Source organism: Myxocyprinus asiaticus, chromosome 26 (assembly GCF_019703515.2).
Source record: "Myxocyprinus asiaticus isolate MX2 ecotype Aquarium Trade chromosome 26, UBuf_Myxa_2, whole genome shotgun sequence".
NCBI classification, from domain to species: Eukaryota; Metazoa; Chordata; class Actinopteri; order Cypriniformes; family Catostomidae; genus Myxocyprinus; species Myxocyprinus asiaticus.
This window is the reverse complement of record NC_059369.1, coordinates 9,935,380-9,955,376: the sequence shown is the minus strand read 5'-3', so window position 1 is coordinate 9,955,376 and position 19,997 is coordinate 9,935,380. Positions and strand designations below refer to the sequence as shown.

Genomic DNA, 19,997 nt, shown 5'->3' with positions numbered 1-19,997 from the left:
AAGCAGAATTTCCCCCCATTCATCCATTATGCAGGTCTTCAGCTGCACAATTTTACAGGGCCATTCGTTGCTGTATTTTTCACTTCACAATGCGCCACACAATCAATGAGAGTTCAGGACTGCAGATAAATTTTAAAATGTGCTCCGTTGGTTCTAATACCACCGCCACTCTCTGAAATGTTACTGCTTGTAGTCTGGCTCAATGTCCCACCCACAGTATTATTGGATTGGTTATTTGTCACAAGTAACTGTCCAATCAACACTGAAGAATGCAGATACTGAAGTTGCAATAAACATCACAATACTCAATGCCAGCTGTCACCAATTAGCGGACCGTAGTACTGGTCCAGACCCCCGGATTTGTTCCATCCGGACCACGAGACATCATGACAACGGCCATTTCTACACTTTAGGTTAGCAGCATGACAAAACAACAGAGCTGTGTACACAGAAAGCACTCTGGGGAGTAGATAGCACTGATCTTTGAGCGCTATAGCTTTGGAGTATTTTTCTATATTTTACACCGAACAAGCAAGCTTCATTAATGCCCTTTCGCACTCCGCAGGCGTTGCCTCTCTCTGCTGGCCCGCGACATGAGACGCAGCATAGTAGAGCTGCAGAGGGGGGAGTTTCTGTCCCCATCAGTAGTGCTCACAGGCCGGGGCTGCAATAATGATCTCCCCACCAGTAGCGATCTCCAGGGGGACCGCACTGGTTGCACTGGGAGGTGGGGCCAGTACAACCAATCGCCGAGGGGTCTAGTGCAACCACACCGGTTGCACTGCCCTAAGGACGGCCCTGGCTGTTGATGGCATTGATAGTGGTAGCTAGCTAACTAACGTTAGAAGGTTTAGCATACGTAACGTCAACTTTGCTAGCGTTAAATCTTTGTTGTGAATAAAATCCCATTGCCCTTTTGGCACTTGACTAAATGGGCTAGCCAGCAAGCTGCATGAAGACATTCTGTTGTGAGCGGTTTAGTTCATTATTTTTATACATTTAAAGTTTCAGTTCAAAAGAAATGCTGCTAGGAGCTCCCTCCACTTTATATGTATATAAAAAATTTTTTTTTCAAAAGACAGTATTGAAATGTTCTGTTTTTTAGTATTTCATTAAACATGTTCATAGCATGGGCATAGCATCAATTCAGTACCCACGCGCTGTCTTGTCGGAAGCTGCTTTCCAGCTCTCTTGTAGCCTTTGTGTGCGCATGCAAGAAGAGAGCTTGCGGCACACGATTGTGGCTGTGTGTCTTGGAGACAGTGTTGAGTTGGTCCATCCAGATGCAGTAAGTACCAAATATTCAGATATATAACCCTAAAAACAAGGAGTAATATATACAGATGTACTCTAGGAATTTGCTAACTTTAAAGTCACGAGCAAGGACATTTGCGTTTTTAACAAAACTCTTTAAGACACGATGCAATACAGTAAACCTAGCAAACTTTAGCAGATTTAGCTATTATTTTTCATCTCTAGTACCCATTTAGCCTATTTACAACCTGCTTTCTTGTAAATTAACTTAAGCACCCGACGAATCAATGAAAACTGTATACAGACGTACACAATGTGTGTCAAACTACGGAAAGCCGAAAGGGACAAGTGTTTTTTTTTTTTAATCACATTTTAAAGTATAGGTGTTAAAAGCATGCAAATTCTGATTTTCGAGTGTATCCAAGGCTGAGTCAAAAGTTAGTGAGAGCTTACATCTATGAGTGTCATTTATATTGTATTAAAATTGTTATTATAAAAAGTGTATTATATTTCGATAATTCATGGAAGTGGCCCCATATCCACAGATGTCTGGGCTAAGCCCCGAATGTCCACTGACCCTAGCACCACCCCGGTTCATAGGCATTTAAAGGATGTTTTGTTTTGGAGTTTGTGTTAGTGTAAATTTGGACACTAAAATTCATTTTTACTACAAATGTATATCGGCCCCAAATATCAGCTATCGGTCTCCTTGATTAGTATAATCGTAATCGGCCATGAAAAACACATATCGGTTGACCCCTTAAAGACACCATCTGGATGGCAGCATATGTTACTCCAAAATGTGTACATATCTTTCTGCATTAATGGTGCTTTCAAAGATGTGCAAGTTACCCATGCCATGGACACTGACGCTAATAACAGCTTGAATGGTCCTTTTCCTTTTTGGCCCGGAGAACACGACGGCTGTTTTTTCCAAAAACTATTTGAAATGTGGACTCATCAGACCACAAAACATGATTACACCATTCTACTTTCCATCTCAGATGAGCCAAGCCCAGAAGTCAGCCGCGCTTCTGGACAGTGTTGATGTAGAGCTTCTGCTTTGCATAGTGAAGTCTTGCATTTGTGGATGCAGCGGCACACAGTGTTGACTGACAAAGGTTTACCAAAGCATTACTCAGCATATGTCATGATATCATTACAGACAGTGACGTCTGAAGGAACAGAGATCACATGCATTCAGAAGTGGTTTTCATCTTGCCCTTTACACATTGAGATTTGACTGGATTCCTTGAATCTTTTAACTATATTGTGCACTGTAGAGGGTGAAATGCCTAAAATACTTCCAATTTGTTTTTGGGGAACATTGTTGCGCTGGATTATTTGCTAACGCATCTGTTGGAGATTGGCGAGCCTCGACCCATCCTTGCTCTTGAAGGACTAGACTGTTTTGCAGGCTCCTTTTATACTATAATCACAATTGACTCACCTGTTTAACATCTCCTGTTTCACATCACCTTGTTATTTCAACTCATCAGATTGTTATTAGTCCTAAAATGCACCCGTCTCAACTTTTTTGGAATGTGTTGCAAGCATCAATTTTAGAAAAAAAAAAAAACAAAACAAAAAAAAAAAAGTATCTTCAAAAAGCAATGCAGTTGATTACGTAAAACATTAAGCACCTTGTATTATAGTGTTTTTGTTTGAATACAAGTCAAAGCACATTTACATATCACTCCTTTTTGTTTTTATTGCCATGTTGCACACTGTCCCAGCTTTTTTGGAATTGGGGTTGTAAAAGTTAATTCATTTAAGCAATTGTATGTACTCTGTTATTATATTATATTAATTTGTGATACATAAGCATTATATCAGCCACCCTGCTCTGTGGACATCAGCAATTAAAAAACCCATACGGTCAACCAATAATTGGCAGGGATGCAAACTCGTGAGATGTGAAAAAGGTGAGAAAGTCATAGCAGGTGATCCAGATGTATATTTTCAGTTGATTTGTTTGTTTTATTTAAAGACTGTTGTATTTAAAGCTTTTTTCCCCCTAAGTGTTTAAGCTTAAAAGTAAACATTTCAAGTCATTTTAGGAAAAGGTAGAACATTTCACCCAAAAAAGAAAATATGACTTCAGCTAAAAGGTGAATACCGTATTTTCCGGAAATAAAGTGGCAACTAAATAGAAGTCGTACCTGGTCAAAATCGCGTTGTTGATAGGAAAAACACAGATAAGTCGCATATCCATATAAGTTGCACTGACTGCTGGGGCAGACACTAGGACCCGGGAGCAGCCACCAGACTTTCATTCAGCCACTCACGTGTCAGACGTGCTCTGTGAAGATTACCTCAGGAAATATACATGTCTATGCTTTGTAACTCTATGCTGCATACAAATAACCAGCTTTTAGTCTGTGAGTAAAACAGTATGCCTGCTGTATTCTATTCATTCATTAACGTTAGAGACTGTCTCTCTGGGGATATTACTGGTATATTACACTATGCTGTGCATTAATTATCTGGTTCACTGATTGAATATTTTTACTATAAGTTGAGTGTGATGAAACATTTTGTGGGCATGTGAGGAGTTGCATTTGACAGAGGGACAGAATACTTGAACTGGTTTTATAAAGTAATTTAAGACAAAATATTCTGAACTGGCCACTTTAAAATGCTTCCACCATCTTTATGACTGATGTTTTCATCTGTTTGAGTAAGCATATGTGTTTTGGTGTGCGTGCATTTGAACGGCCGACATTTAAAAAAAACTAGGGAGGGGCATTTTGGTCATTTTATCAGTCTGTAACAATAAGTACAAAAGATGGCATAATCAAAATATAGTGCATCATATTTTCTAATTATGTTAAGACTCACTGGCCAATTCATTGAAACAATGATCAGAATGGTCAATGCTTTTTCTTCAGGTTACCGTAATAAGCTTAGTAGGTGCGCACCACTGTTTCTGAACCGTGAATCTGCAAACCGCGGTTGGTGTGACTAGAGACGCCATAACCATTGCATTTCTAAAATGCAGAGTTAAGTTGAAAATAGTTTTGAAGACCCTACGTTGTTACATTCAGCTGCGCTCCAGTTGTTTGAAAGAAAGATTTCGCCTTGTGTGTATACACGCGCTTATCCAGAGTGTAGAGTGCTGTCTTTGCCCCGGACAGATGGAGTTATTGTGATGAATTATGGTGCCTCCTGTTTAACTCTGAATTTCAAACATCCTACTAGGAAGATTGCAATGGAACGCCACTTTATATCGGATTTACAAACTCATTAAGAAATCTTCTGCTCAGATTTCGCTGAAATGCAGGTGTGTGACATCATGCAAACATGTCGGCACCGAGGGAGATTTACAATCAATGATAAACCTTCACTTTTATTAAATAATATACATTAATGAGTCAAAGTTACTACATTATATTAAAATAAAACTTGTTTAGCAATGACAGATGTTCAAAACACGGTGGATTAAATGTTCTTTTGTTATCTTAAGCATGTAGAACAAATACTAGCATTGCAGCATCGTTTATCAGTTTGGTTGCTGTGAGACGTCTCAGTCACTCAAAATTAAAAATAAGGCCCCTCTTTGACACGTTTGTGTTTAGCTGACACTGAATTTCGAATTTAGTGAAAAGTCACATCACACATTTTCATTATCTAACATGGTTTTTATGATCGATCATTGTGGTCATTTCCGAATACTCGGGTACTCAAGTACTCGTGCCCATCCCTTACAAAAACGTGACTTATAATTCCAGAAAATACAGTAGTTTGCATACCTGTTCAAGCAACTATACAAATAAAGATATATGGATGGTATCTCTTCTCATGAGCAATTTCATGTCCCAGGGGTTGATTTTTATTAAAGAGATTTTGTTTTTTCTTTTTGTTTCCTAAAGGTCACATTAAAACTGACTTGCTGATCATTTGAACTGACTGATCATTTGTTTCTGGTCCTTAAATGCCTTTGATTCAATTTTACTGTTTTAGCCTCAACCCCAAATTTGCCTTAGCAAGTCAAAAAAAAAAAAAAACAAAGAGCCTGTCATTTTATTCAAGGTATCTGCAGGTTCGAAGGAATGAAATTTAAGATTTTTTTAAAGCCAAATAAAAGAAACATTTAAGACCACTTTTGCAATAATAATACAAAATTAATAATTCATTAGCTGGTAAATACAAAACCACTGAGGCTACTTGGATGTCTCTGGACATATTTTTTATATTTTATTGTGCATTTATGCGTTTTCTTTTTTTAAATAAGTTAATACAGCATTAAAACTCTAAATGAATTCATTAAGAATGCATGTAGTCTAAAGTATGTAGCCTATATTGTGACCCTTCTCTTTAGTCACTTGCTTTCCAGCAAGACATGACACAATAGACCAATCCTTTGGGAACGTAACCGCTTATGTCAAACATGGAAGTGGTGGTAAAAACCATGCGCAAAAATTACACCTATCGAATTACGTTGTTGAAAAAGGTTTCCGAGGGCTCTAGTTGACTGCTGTGGCTTCAAGCCATCAACAGAGCTGACTGGACTGAGGAGATCATTTCAACTCACAACTTTGCAGCAAAAATGTATATGAACATGATTACATGTTTGTTATTAACTCATTTCATTATAGTAATTGTATCGCTAAGAATATGTTTGTATTTATTCGTTTAATCATCTAATCCGTCAAATCAAACAACAGTCAGCGGGCTTTCTGCCAGCACTTACTGTGCATGCGCTGACATTTTTGTAAACAATTGGATTGGTCTGTAGACCTTTTTTCAAAGTAGTGCCATGTTTGATTTTTAATGGGAATGAAAACGAGGCTGCGAGGGATAGACTTACCATCTCTTCAATGGCATGCACGGTATAAATCTGTAAAAAGCGCTTAGATCCCATTTGATTTTTCACAACTCATGTTGACTGGAGTTTGTCCGAGTGTCCTTGAAAATATATTCTTTCAATGTTTTGTACGCAGAACGATCCAAAAACACTTTAAACAGCAGTACAGCCCATTGAAGAGACTAAGTCTATCCCTCACAGCCTCGTTGTCATTCCCAATAAAAATCAAAAGATACCACTGCTGTATATAAATATATAAATAACATTAATATATTTTTCACAATGCTTTGTTTTTAAAGTGTGTTGTCTTACCTTAACCTGGCGCTGCGTCGCTCGGTGGATGGCTGGCAGGCTGGGCAGCGCCACTCGCCCGCGGGTATCCGATACAGAGCTGGCCGCAGACATAAAAGGTGGAAGGCTTGATTACACTCATCACACAGAATTAACTTATCGTCGTCTCCTAGAGAGAAAGAGAAAGATCAACCAGATGAATTTCATACATTTTCCCGTTAACTTATGTTCTGCTCACAGTGACGGGTGCCGTTTAAATACTCAGATATTCTTTGACAGTCATTCAGTCTGCTACTCTACTAAGTCTATGGTTGAACGGTCATATTTCTATCAATCTATGTACAGGGTATAGTGAGCGTTGGAGACGGATTTAAGAGCAAGCCAGACGTCAGTGAGGGGGAAAGAGAGCTACGCACACACCCCGAGACTGTGCTGTTCCCATGAACATTTGAGATTGCACTGAAAAGCGAGTTTGTTTTGTTTGTGATAATAAGAACCTTTTGTGTTGGATTTTGCAGACTCCCGCTTCCTCCTTGCACACAATCATGAACTCGTTACAATAATATATTCAACACAGCTCAAACCTCAAAACCACGATGTTTGGAGTTCAACATCAGGTGTCTCACCTTTCTTGCGGCACACTTTGCAGCGGGCGTTCTCTGCAGACATGTCCCATTTGATACATGCATCCAGCATGCCAAGCAACACGTGCATGCGAGAGAAAGTCTGAGCTTCACGGACGGCAGCTTTCCACTTCCCCACTGCTGTCGCTACCTACAAATACATCGTGAAAAAGAATTGCACTATGAATTGGACTAGGTTACACATCTGAAATTGTGGACAGTTTCAGGTGCAGACCAGAGTCTATTTGATGTCAGAGTATGGTTTGTTACATTGATGAAAAAGGTGTTTTCCAAACTCTAATGCACACCAAGGAACTCCATCCTAATCCCACTTGAAAACAAAGGTCTGGGGAATGGTTCATGTAGACTAGTAATGGGCCATGATGGCTGACCAGTCATCCACCAACCAACTAGTTGGCTAGTGTGATCAATGAATTGATCAAGATTTGAGTTTAATTTGAATATTTTTAGCAACTGAGCTTTAATTTGCATGCTGTGCTTTAGCCCTTAGACAGTGCTTCTCATGCTGGTTTTTTAGTATCCAGCCACAGTGTTGCATTTTAAGATGCCATCTTAATTTAAAAACAGTTCAACCTATCAAAATGCATCAAGACCAAAGCGTCTCTGCATTGTCCATTCAGATGCACTGCATTTGGCCATTTTTAAATGCAAAAACATACATAAAAGCTCTCTAAGAAACACGACTGTTCAGGGTCAGGTAACCAGCCTAAAAACACAGGGATATAAAAGCAATCCGGCCCAAATTAGCAGAAGTGAACCACTACTGATGACACATTCTTTGTAGGGCTGCAACCAACGATAATTTTGATAAATCAATTAATAATAATAATCTTCGATTATTTCTTCGATTAATCAGATAAAACTCATTTTTATTTCCTGTATTTTATTAAAATACAATAAAATAAATACAAAAAACGGAAATGATAAAGGGCATGAGGATTTGGTTCAATTCTTTAATCTCAAAGCCTGAATCATGAAAAGTCTGAATTTATTATTATTACTTTCAGTACATATGCAAAACAGTTCCTTTACTTGACTTGTAAAATTTAACAAAAAGTTCTGTTCATTAAAGAGTAAAATGATTCAACGGGGATGGAGTGGGACTAAAAATCCAGCAGAGGGCAACAGTGACACCAGATTAGAAATATACATTTTTCTGCCCAGCTATAATTGTGTTAGATACATATGTTTGTACACTGTCACCAATTACACACATTCTAAGTATTTTAAATTAATATTGTAGGTTTTAGAATAGTATTGTCACTGATTACATGTTTCTAAACTATTCTTTTTAAAAAATATGTGTATGCTTATCCAGTAAAATAATGTTTGCCATGGTATAAATTTACTTGTGAAATCAGACATTGCAATTGGCATTATCAGGAGGACTTTCAAATATCAGGACCATTGGCATCATTACACATTATATTCGGCATTAAACACAGTTTAATATAGTACAATCATCTAACGCCTGTAGAGATTTACTCTCGTGCTTAAAAGCTTCATCCCGGTGCTCACTGTATTATAGGAGGAGAAACCAAAACACTTTAAAAACATGAAAAAGCTGCACAATTGATTACATTGAAACTGAAATCGTGGTATGATGTTGCACAGTTTAATCCAAATGATTGTGCTCCCTTTCTCCACTGCGATCGGTTTGATTGAAGCAAATGTGCAAGCTCGCTCGCTCAAAGTTTAACAGATACTCACTTGTGGTAAAAACAAACTGTTTTACAAAATACACTGAAATATATACTTGATTTTGAATACACAACATGTATACTTTATAAAACATAGAAATTATCAGTGAAAAGTAAGTGATGTGCTGGAGAAAAACAACTCATGCATCAAACAGCACACTTCCCTCTGTCAACGTAGGCTACATGATGCAGTAACCGGTCCTCATTAAACTCTATGCGTATTATGATCTTCTTTGAAGTCTTTATAAAGTGCTCATGTGCTGGACAACTTGGGTAGTGTTTGTTTCACTTCAACTTGTCTCCGTTGTCTTTCAAATGGGTTTCATCATGCAACACATTTTTCACTGGGCTGTAAAGTGACGTCAATGAAGGGGCTTCTCCATGCATACAGCAAATATCCAACTAATCGATAATGAAATCTGTTGTAGATTTCCATTAATTGATAAATATCGATTTTATTGATTAGTTGTTGCAGCCCTACTTGGACACTAGAGGTCAACCGATAGCAAGTTTTGCCGATACGATAACTAAGGTTGGAAAACAGACCGATAACAGATTAATCGGCCGCTAGTTTTTAAAATGTATAATTTCAATAAAAACTTTCCGCTCAATGTAAAACAGTGCTGAACTTTAGTAATTATTACTTTCCATAGCAATACTTTAATACATTTCTCCCACATTGGTACCTTCTTTAAAGCCTCTGCCATCTAAAATTAATGAAAATATTAATGAAAATATTACAGGTCAAATGTGCTTGTTGCTCAGTAGTAACTTAAAACACTGCCTTACAAGGCCAAATAGCGACTGTATGCTGCATCACTACTGACAATATTTATAAATGTACAATAAAAGGGAGAGAGAAAGAAAATCTACTCAAGTCTTGTCTTTTTAAAAGGTAATTTTAGAATGGCATTATCTATTTTATATATCCATGTGCCCCGACATTAACACATTGTATTATATAACAATGTGCCTTCTCATTCATATAAAATTTATTTCAGACGGATACATTTTACCATGCTCTTATGTTCTTTGTACATAACTACATCATAAAATTAGGATGTTTAGAGAGATGTTAATTTTGTTAGAATGGAATTTTTATTTTTAATTTTTTTAAATTTTTTAACTTTAATAAAAGAAAAAACCTAAATCAAACGGGAAAACTAAAACTGTTCCTGTGCGCTTGCATTCACACAATAAACCCTGCTCATGCTTTGTTTTCTGAAGCAAACGAACGACTGAGCAAAAACAAAAACGATTTACAACTGATAAGTACCTTATACATTCACTTAGAAACAAAACCTCTTCGGAGCGCTCATGTTTATAATCTGACTGGAACAAATTGGACGCCCCTCAAAAAAATTTAAATAAACAGATCTGCACGAATTAAGTGACTTTATTCAAAACAGCGTAATAAGAGGAAAGGCAAGCAGTTTCCATCCTTGACTTAACATTGTTCTAACCATTTGAACAGCTAATGTCCATTTGACCGTCCTCTCCACCTTGTCAGCATTGCAATTCTCCAGTGCAGCGATTAGTTATAAAAAATTTATTATCAAACCACCTTTGGTTGTCTTGAATGAATTATTTATTGTACAATGACATTAATAATAACGTGTATTGTATACATACCTTGGGTTTTCACTGTCGATGTTTTAAATCCACGTTTGAAGTATCCGTCTCTATAAATAGCCTAGTCATGTTGCACAACAAACTCCACTGGAGTCACTGATTGTTTTTATTTAACCTCTAGAGGGTGCCGTTATATTGTTAAACCAAGGATTTCAGCCTGTAGAACCCTCCAGCGCCGGCCATGGAGAAATGAAACCAAAAATAACTACCGGGAGTTGATTTCTTCTGATAGCGGAGTTAAAAAAAACAACTACTGGCCCCGAATAATCGGTAAATCCAATATATTGGTCGACTTCTAGATGACACATATTTAGTGCGATTCGGAGGCATACAAAGCAAAGTGAAAAGACACACACAGACTCACCCTGGCCTCCTCAGCCAGTCTCTTCTGATCATCCACCTCCTCTGCGGTCGTGCTTTCCTCTCCAGTCTTCTTTTTCTTTTTCTGTGTAGGTGCCATAAAGCCCTGCAGAAACTTCTGGATCACGCTCTCCTGAAGGGTGATCAAACACTCACCGAAGTCCTGCAGTTTCTCCAACTGACTCACCTGCAAACGACAGTGAGATACGAGAGGTCAGGTGGGTTCACAGTGGTGGAGATAAGCATGTAAAGGGCTAGGGTATGCTTCATTTTTTCGAGTGCCGTTCCGTCTCATGCACGATTAAGCGCTCAGCCTTTCAGGTAAACTCTCGATTGCCTTTGTGATCCTCTTAATGAGAGGCAACGAGGACTGTGCGAACATGTGCTGACGACATGCACAGCTGAGTACTGCTCGCACATCTAGAAAAACTTTTCTGCACGCAGACAATACATGCATATGGGGTTGATGCAATTTGCGTTCAGCGCACAGTGTGAGACTTAACGGCACACAGAAAACCGAAGTATACTTTGGCCTTAAAGTTGAGGTAATCTCCCTCACCCTCTCCTCAAAGTCAGAGACATCTTCCATGTAGCCCAGGCCTCCTTTCTGCAAACGAGAGGCCACCTCGATGAGGTCACTGCGCAAGAATTTCAGCAGTTCCTGGTGTCCATCGCAGGCCTTCAGGCCAGGGTTACCTTTCTTCGTCAGATGGATGGAGTGCAAAATGTCCTGGTATCTAAAATAAAAGTACACTTTTTTCTGTAGGGTTCCCACTCTCTATGACCAATCAATTTCCATGACCTTTCCAGTAGTTCATGATTACTGCTTAAGGAGAAGGGGTGTAACGGTTCTCGGTATAAAAAAAATAAAAAATGAACCATACGGATTGGCATCCACGGTTCGTCTCAAGTTTTAATGACGCATCTGGATCATGTAGTTTCGTGAAGAAAATAAAGCACCAAATAGACAGGCGCAGTTACAACTTCCGCTAATGCACCTGTATGGCTCTGTAGATGGATATGTTCTGCTTGTGTTTCACATGGGTCAACCTTCTACAGAGAGCAGCAGTCCTATTAACTGGCTGTATGTATAAATTAGTTGATGACACCACAGTTCCACATGCGTGTAATTGAAAATGGCAAGCGGAGAAAACAAGCTGCAGATAGAGAAGCCCCTGCATCATTCAAATCTCCCATCTGGGAACATTCTTTTTGCAGTCAATTACAACAGCGATGGTCAAAACACCTTTACAAAACAGGCACCGGTTGCAGACATTGCTCGATACGAGTGCCGTATACTAGTAATAAATTGATATTTGATTAGCTATTTACACAGACATCACCCGGGGATAGATAGCACGCAATGCGCACAGAGCCGCAGGTGAGCCCGAAACTGCACATAGACACACTCCCTTCTGTCTTTAAACAAGCACTCTGTGCTAATTTGGACATGAAACAAGAACTAAAGTGCTTAGGGTGTTCATTTCCAAAGTTATGTTGTCCTACTCCATAAAGTTTCTGCGTATGATTAAAACACTAGAGTCGCATTATGACATACTTTCTCACATTCATTTTAATAGCAAGTTTATTTCTTCTATAGTGATGTACAGATTCTGAACGTTGCATACGTATTGAGTTTCAAATGCACTTTTATGTTGATGCATGTGGCGTAATAGTACAGGTATTAAGTTAAAATGTTGATTTAGTAATTAGAGAATTTTTTTTTTAGTTAAGCACCCTTACTAAATTATCAATGGTTTTACTATAGTAATATTGCAGTAACCATGACTGCTGTCACCACTGTTTTCTTGGTAGAAATCACAGTTTTGATACAATTAACCATGATTTTACTACAGTATTGTAACCATGACAGTAACCATGTTAATTCTGGGGTTACTATGATTTTACTACAAATACCATAGTTAAAAATTTGGCAGTAATTTTTTATTTCTGAATATAGCAAATACTGAACCGTTCCGAAACCATGATACAAACCGAACCGTGAGAAATTCTAAGTTACACCCCTAATAAGGACTTATTAGAAAGTTTGTAGAGATTACTGAGGTGGATTTCCATTTGCATTTGAGATACCAATCTTTGGCCCTTCGATTATCAAAGGGTACATTCATACAGTATTACCATGCTCCCTTCAGAGTGCCCACATTGAGAGCTCTGTCCTTTGGATTCAACCACTGAATTTGTATGCATACAAACATCTCTAATAAGACAAGCATTCACAGGTCACAGAGAAACATCTAGATTTAAAAAAATGTCATGGGAACCATATTTCTGAAATCAACAGCACCAACAATGACATGAACAGGATGAAGATGCCTGCATGTGTGTGTGTGAACTCACTTGAGCTGCAGACTCAGTTTAAGGTCACTCTCTCGTACTCCCTGCGAGTGCAGACTCTCTATTAGTTCGTCAAGATCTTTGGGTGTGTCACACACAAACCTGTGAAAACAATTTAAGAAGAAACTTGTGTAGCAATGTTATAGTTGTAGTGATTTTTTTTTTTACTAAATGACATTGACCATTTTTAGAGCGCCATTAATACTTATCCAAATCCAAAGTTCACACCTCGTAGTGATGAACAGTAAATTTAAACTAAGATCTATTTTAACATGTGACATTTTCCTTTTCATGGAAATTATTTTCACAAATAAAATAAAAAATAAATAAACACATTTTGAACGACAGATGACTTGCAGGTTGGCCCCAGACACAATCTACCACACGGCTTACCAGAGGTTTTGGCCTTGTTTGGGCACAGTGGTCTCAATGCAAGTCTCAGGCACTGGCACCATCTGCTGGCCATTTTCATTAGAAGTGCTTGCTATGCTGCCCTCATCCTCTTTCTCGCAATCTAAACGAAAAAAAAAGACAAAGAATGGACACTTTCACACGTTTTTTCTTCCACGCCATTTACGTCTAGCCTGGAACCTGCTTACATACCCTCAGTTGGGAAACACTGATTTAGAGAAAAATCTACATGGATAAACTACCTTCCATTTCCTCCTCTTTCTTCACCTCTTCCTGTTTCTTGCCCTCTTCCTCTGTCTGCACAGGCTGCTCCTCCGGAGGAAGGGTGAATGTGTAGCCTATACTCTCATGCACCCAGCCCTTCTCAATATACAGTCCAGGAACCACATCAGAAAACAGCCAGTACCTACAGAACAATAGTAGTCTTCAAAATTGTGCCAAACCTTATATCATACACAGATCACTGTAAATAAAAATCAATACATAGATTGATGTGAGCAAGTTTGAAAAGTGCAGTTACCGGTTGTGATTGCGGTCTGTACCCAGTGGTCCTCTCCTCATGACCAGCTTTGCTTTAGCGATGCCGTCCTGAAAGGCTCTTTCTGCCGCCAATTTCTGCCTCCTGATTCTCTCCTCCTCTGCCTCCTTTTCCATACGCTCTGCAGGAAACACACCACGTGTCACACAAAGACTGACATAACCCTATCATCATTGGTTTTAAAACTTGATTGTTTGTTCAGATAAATAATTTACTTGAATACCTCGAAATAATTTTCTAACTAGGGTTGTGTTCAAAATATGTCATGTTCTCCTTGCTGATGCACATAATGATGCAGCATTGTCCGTATCGGTATGAAAGTGTGAGGGTAGCCACAGCTATTGTGCAATGCAAATTGCTATTTCAACCAGCTGAGCAGTAGTACACCACAAATTAAAAATGGATGACACTCTCGCTATCACAGGCCAAACAAAAATCTAAAATGTGTGCATTTAGGCTTTTTGCCAAAACCCGGCAGTTGGGAGTTAGACATGACAACGAAAGATTTTGCCAAAATGGTTATACAGTTTACTATAAACAGCTGTTATACTAATTTATGCACAGTAGAAATGGTTTAAAATTAACATTTGTATCATGATGCATATCATGACATCTAACCTTTCAATTTCATTGATGTTATGAATTTTTGTACATACAGGTGCATCTCAATAAATTAGAATGTCGTGGAAAAGTTCATTTATTTCAGTAATTCAACTCAAATTGTGAAACTCGTGTATTAAATAAATTCAGTGCACACAGACTGAAGTAGTTTAAGTCTTTGGTTCTTTTAATTGTGATGATTTTGGCTCACAATTAACAAAAACCCACCAATTCACTATCTCAAAAAATTAGAATATGGTGACATGCCAATCAGCTAATCAACTCAAAACACCTGCAAAGGTTTCCTGAGCCTTCAAAATGGTCTCTCAGTTTGGTTCACTAGGCTACACAATCATGGGGAAGACTGCTGATCTGACAGTTGTCCAGAAGACAATCATTGACACCCTTCACAAGGAGGGTAAGCCACAAACATTCATTGCCAAAGAAACTGGCTGTTCACAGAGTGCTGTATCCAAGCATGTTAACAGAAAGTTGAGTGGAAGGAAAAAGTGTGGAAGAAAAAGATGCACAACCAACTGAGAGAACCGCAGCCTTATGATTGTCAAGCAAAATCGATTCAAGAATTTGGGTGAACTTCACAAGGAATGGACTGAGGCTGGGGTCAAGGCATCAAGAGCCACCACACACAGACGTGTCAAGGAATTTGGCTACAGTTGTCGTATTCCTCTCGTTAAGCCACTCCTGAACCACAGACAACGTCAGAGGCGTCTTACCTGGGCTAAGGAGAAGAAGAACTGGACTGTTGCCCAGTGGTCCAAATGAAAGTGGTCTTTTCAGATGAGAGCAAGTTTTGTTTTTCATTTGGAAACCAAGGTCCTAGAGTCTGGAGGAAGGGTGGAGAAGCTCATAGCCCAAGTTGCTTGAAGTCCAGTGTTAAGTTTCCACAGTCTGTGATGATTTGGGTTGCAATGTCATCTGCTGGTGTTGGTCCATTGTGTTTTTTGAAAACCAAAGTCACTGCACCCGTTTACCAAGACATTTTGGAGCACTTCATGCTTCCTTCTGCTGACCAGCTTTTTAAAGATGCCGATTTCATTTTCCAGCAGGATTTGGCACCTGCCCACCCTGCCAAAAGCACCAAAAGTTGGTTAAATGACCATGGTGTTGGTGTGCTTGACTGGCCAGAAAACTCACCAGACCTGAACCCCATAGAGAATCTAAGGGGTATTGTCAAGAGGAAAATGAGAAACAAGAGACCAAAAAATGCAGATGAGCTGAAGGCCACTGTCAAAGAAACCTGGACTTCCATACCACCTCAGCAGTGCCACAAACTGATCACCTCCATGCCACGCCGAATTGAGGCAGTAATTAAAGCAAAAGGAGCCCCTACCAAGTATTGAGTACATATACAGTAAATGAACATACTTTTCAGAAGGCCAACAATTCACTAAAAATATTTTTTTTTATTGGTCTTATGATGTATTCTAATTTTTTGAGATAGTGAATTGGTGGGTTTTTGTTAAATGTGAGCCAAAATCATCACAATTAAAAGAACCAAAGACTTAAACTACTTCAGTCTGTGTGCATTGAATTTATTTAATACACGAGTTTCACAATTTGAGTTGAATTACTGAAATAAATGAACTTTTCCACGACATTCTAATTTATTGAGATGCACCTGTATATTTATTATTTTCATGATGCCATATATTGTATATAGATATATAGACGCCACTTCTCTTTCTTTATGTAATGATAGGGGTCTAACATGTAAATTATCACTCATCTCTAGATACACTCATTTCTGGTCATGACAGGAACTACAGGAGGGATGGCTGCATGCCCAATTTCGTTTGTGAGCTGGAATGTTAAGGGGTTGAACCATCCTGTGAAACGTAAGAGTCCTGACACGTTTACATCAGTTAAAGGTGGATATAGCTTTCCTTCAGGAAACTCACCTAAAAGTATCTGATCATTCACGTTCGCATACTAGATGGGTCGGTGAAATTTATCATTCACAGTCTAAGTCAAGAGGGGCCGTACTTCTTATTAGTAAACATGTGCCTTTTATCTTTTCCCAAATCGATGCAGACCCTAGAGGCCCATATGTCATTGTCACAGACAAATTAAATCAAACACAAAATGTGTCATCAACAGTGTGGGAGGCACTTAAAGCATATTTAAGAGGTCAGGTTATTTCTTACAATGCACAGTTACGAAGAACCAGGAATAATCGTACCAATGAATTATTTAATAAGATCAGTAACCTCGATTCAAAATTTGCAGCATTTCCATCAGCGGATGACATTAAAGAATAGATATAAATATATAAATACTCCTCTAATGACCTACTAACCACACAAAAAGCTGAGAACCTTTTAACTAGATCTCACCATATATACACTACGAGCATGGCGACAAAATGGGGAGGATCCTTGCACACCAATTTCGCCAAAAAGCAGCAAGTCAGGCAATTCCTGAGATTCGAGATGAAGCTAGCATGGTCTGCATAGACCACGCTGCCATTAATTTACATTGAGGTTTTACCGTAACCTGTTTACATACGAAACGCTGAGGTATGATCATTTAATTAATTTCTCCAAAGTTTTGTGATCCCCCAAATAGACCGTGACAGCAGCCGAGCTAGACTCTCCGTTTTCAATTGGAGAAGTTGAGATGGCCATTAGGAGCATGCAATTTAGAAAATCCCCTGGTCCGGATGGGTATCCAGCAGAATGTTTAAAGAAATTTTCAAACCAACTGGCTCCCATTTTATACTCTGCATATAACAACTCCTGTCTGTGGGCTCACTGCCTGAAACATTACTACAAGCTACCATATCACTTATTCTGAAGAAAGGCAAAAACAGGAATGTGGCTCGTATCACCCTGTCTCTTTCCTCAATGTAGACAGCAAAATCTATGCAAAAATGATTGCTCGCCATCTCGAAACAGTCCTTCCAACCATAATCTCACCAGACCAGACGGACTTCATAAAGAATCGACAATGCTCTTCCAACATTAGGCACCTGTATAACATCATCTACATTCCCTCTCCACCCAGTAAATCAGAAGTGGTTATATCTTTAGATGCCGAAAACGCTTTCGATCGGGTGGAGTGGGACTATCTATTCCGTACCCTTGAGAGATTTGGATGGTGTCTGGGTCACACACAAATTTAAAGACCTTTTCTCAGTGAATTTTCCCCCTCTCCTGTCCTCTCTTATGGAGGATACTAATCGTTGGGATCAGTTGCCCTTATCCCTTGCAGGCAGAATTAACACTATAAAGATGAACATATTGCCCAAGCTTCTTTACATGTTTGTGTATGCCAGTCTTAACTAAAACATTCTTCCCTTCATTTGGAATAAACGGAATCCACGTATACGCAAAGCAATACTACAGAGACTGCACCAGCAGGAAGGGCTTGGACTGCCAAACTTTCAGCTCTACTACTGGGCACAAAATATCAAAATTTCTTTCCAAAAGGAAATAATTAAGTAACAGCCACACCTGACTGGCTAATTTTAGAGAGAGACTCTAAGATCACCTCATTATCTGCCTTCTTATGCTCTAGCCTGCCATATCCAGAGCCTATTACCAAATATACTTCCAATCCAGTTGTTATTCATTCTTTAAAAATAAGGAAACAATTCAGACAATCCTTTGAGATCTTTAAATTTTCAAAAACTCGCTTCCATTGTTAAGAACCATGCATTCCTGCCATCGTTGACAGATGCTTCCTTCAGGGCCTGGCTTAGTCAAGGGATCTATTCATTTAAAGACATATTTATAAATGGTTTATTTGCCTCTTTTGAGCAGACTGTTCAAATTCAATATCCAAGTCCGCAGCTTCATATCATCAAATATCACTCAATTCCCTTCACAGCCCCCAGACACACTCCTAGGCTCAATCAATAACATCACATCATCCAAAAAGGATAGGATAGGTGACATATATTCTTTATTAATGAGAAAGCATAAGTCTTAATTCCCTTAAAAGGAGGGGGATCTGGGCATTGAAATTTCAGAACCTATTTGGTCAAAGATGATAGGGGGAATATATTAATCTTCAATATGTATGAAACATACTGTTATGCAGTGTAAAATTTTCCACAGACTGCACTGGACCAAAGTTAAATTTTCCCAATCCACACCCAATATAGACCCCATGTGCGACTGTTGCAAGCAGACCCAAGCCACATTCATATATTTTGGGAATGTCTGAAGTTACCACATTTTTGGCAATTAATATTTGATATACTTTCTTAAACTATTGATAAAGCCTTAGAATTATCGGCCTCCTTTGCTTTATTTGGTGTGGTGACAAAATCTTACTCTGAATAACAAAAACTAAGTCTTTGGTCTTTTGCCACGCTGGTAACCAGACAACAAATTTTGATTAGGTGGAAGACTGCAATCCTCCAACATTTGCACAATGGATTAGGGATATGTTCTATTTTGTTAAATTGGAGAAGATTAGATATACTGTTAGAGGGTCAGCTGACAAGTTTACATTGATATGGCAACCTTTCCTTAGTCATGTTGAAGCTTTAGGCTCTGACAACTTTATGGCTGTGTAAAGTCTTTCATGTTACTAGTAACAAGTGTCCTAAAGGAGGTAATGGAAAAACCCCTAATAACCTCATCAACTTTATTTTTTATTACAGATTACTTTTCATCTATATTTATTACTATATTATTTCAGTTGTATATTTATGTTTCCCTCTGAATGTTATTATGGGTGGGGAAGGGGGATATATATTAATCCAAATAGGTTCATACTGTGAATTGTTAAAGATGTATTGACAAAAATTCAGAAACAAACTTTGTATAAAAAAAGCTGGATTCAGCCTCATCTTTCCCCGCATGCGGTCACATGAGAGCGCAGGAAAATGCTTTGGGTCTCATTTAGTTGAACTCCAAACGTCTCATGAAATCACACCGTGGACATCAGAGTAGCTCTCTTAAAAACACGTGAAAATGAACCACTTCAAGCACTCTGTTGGGCGCACCTTCTACAGAGGCTCGTGCCAAACTCCTGCGAAAATATAAACTAGGTATAAACTTCTTAAATTCATAGCGAACGCAAAGCACTCCAGTTTCACTTAACCGACCGTGTAATGACAAATGTTCATGGTCATTGCTGGTTCATTCACGCAGTGACAGAGTAGATGCACCTACCCTATTTCTGTTGAGATAATAAATTGCAAGAAACACAATCTCAAAGTCTTCCTTCATGAGAAATCAGGGCTCGTGAGTTATTCGGAGAGCCTTAAAATAATGTGTGAAAGTGAAGAATTATTAAGTTAAGGCAGAAATATTTTACTACTGCATAATATAATATATAGCTATCCAGGTTGTCTTGGTTAAAAGTGTGAAAACATAAGATGGACCAAGACTAAATCTGACAAAAGAGAGACATTTTAGTTATTCACTAAATGT

The 19,997-nt window shown here is 38.6% G+C and overlaps 1 protein-coding gene across 1 annotated transcript in view; it reads right to left on the bottom strand.

The window, feature by feature from the left end:
• LOC127416739 (tyrosine-protein kinase BAZ1B-like) overlaps nucleotides 1–19,997 on the bottom strand; it is a 39,622-nt gene that overhangs the window by 7,841 nt on the left and 11,784 nt on the right. The window contains exons 8-15 of the mRNA XM_051656251.1: nucleotides 13,975–14,113; nucleotides 13,697–13,860; nucleotides 13,437–13,557; nucleotides 13,047–13,145; nucleotides 11,248–11,425; nucleotides 10,693–10,875; nucleotides 6,979–7,126; nucleotides 6,374–6,521 (exon numbers count right to left, since the gene is read on the bottom strand). Of these exons, the coding sequence (XP_051512211.1) occupies nucleotides 6,374–6,521; nucleotides 6,979–7,126; nucleotides 10,693–10,875; nucleotides 11,248–11,425; nucleotides 13,047–13,145; nucleotides 13,437–13,557; nucleotides 13,697–13,860; nucleotides 13,975–14,113 (1,180 nt within the window). The remainder of the gene's footprint in view (nucleotides 1–6,373; nucleotides 6,522–6,978; nucleotides 7,127–10,692; nucleotides 10,876–11,247; nucleotides 11,426–13,046; nucleotides 13,146–13,436; nucleotides 13,558–13,696; nucleotides 13,861–13,974; nucleotides 14,114–19,997) is intronic.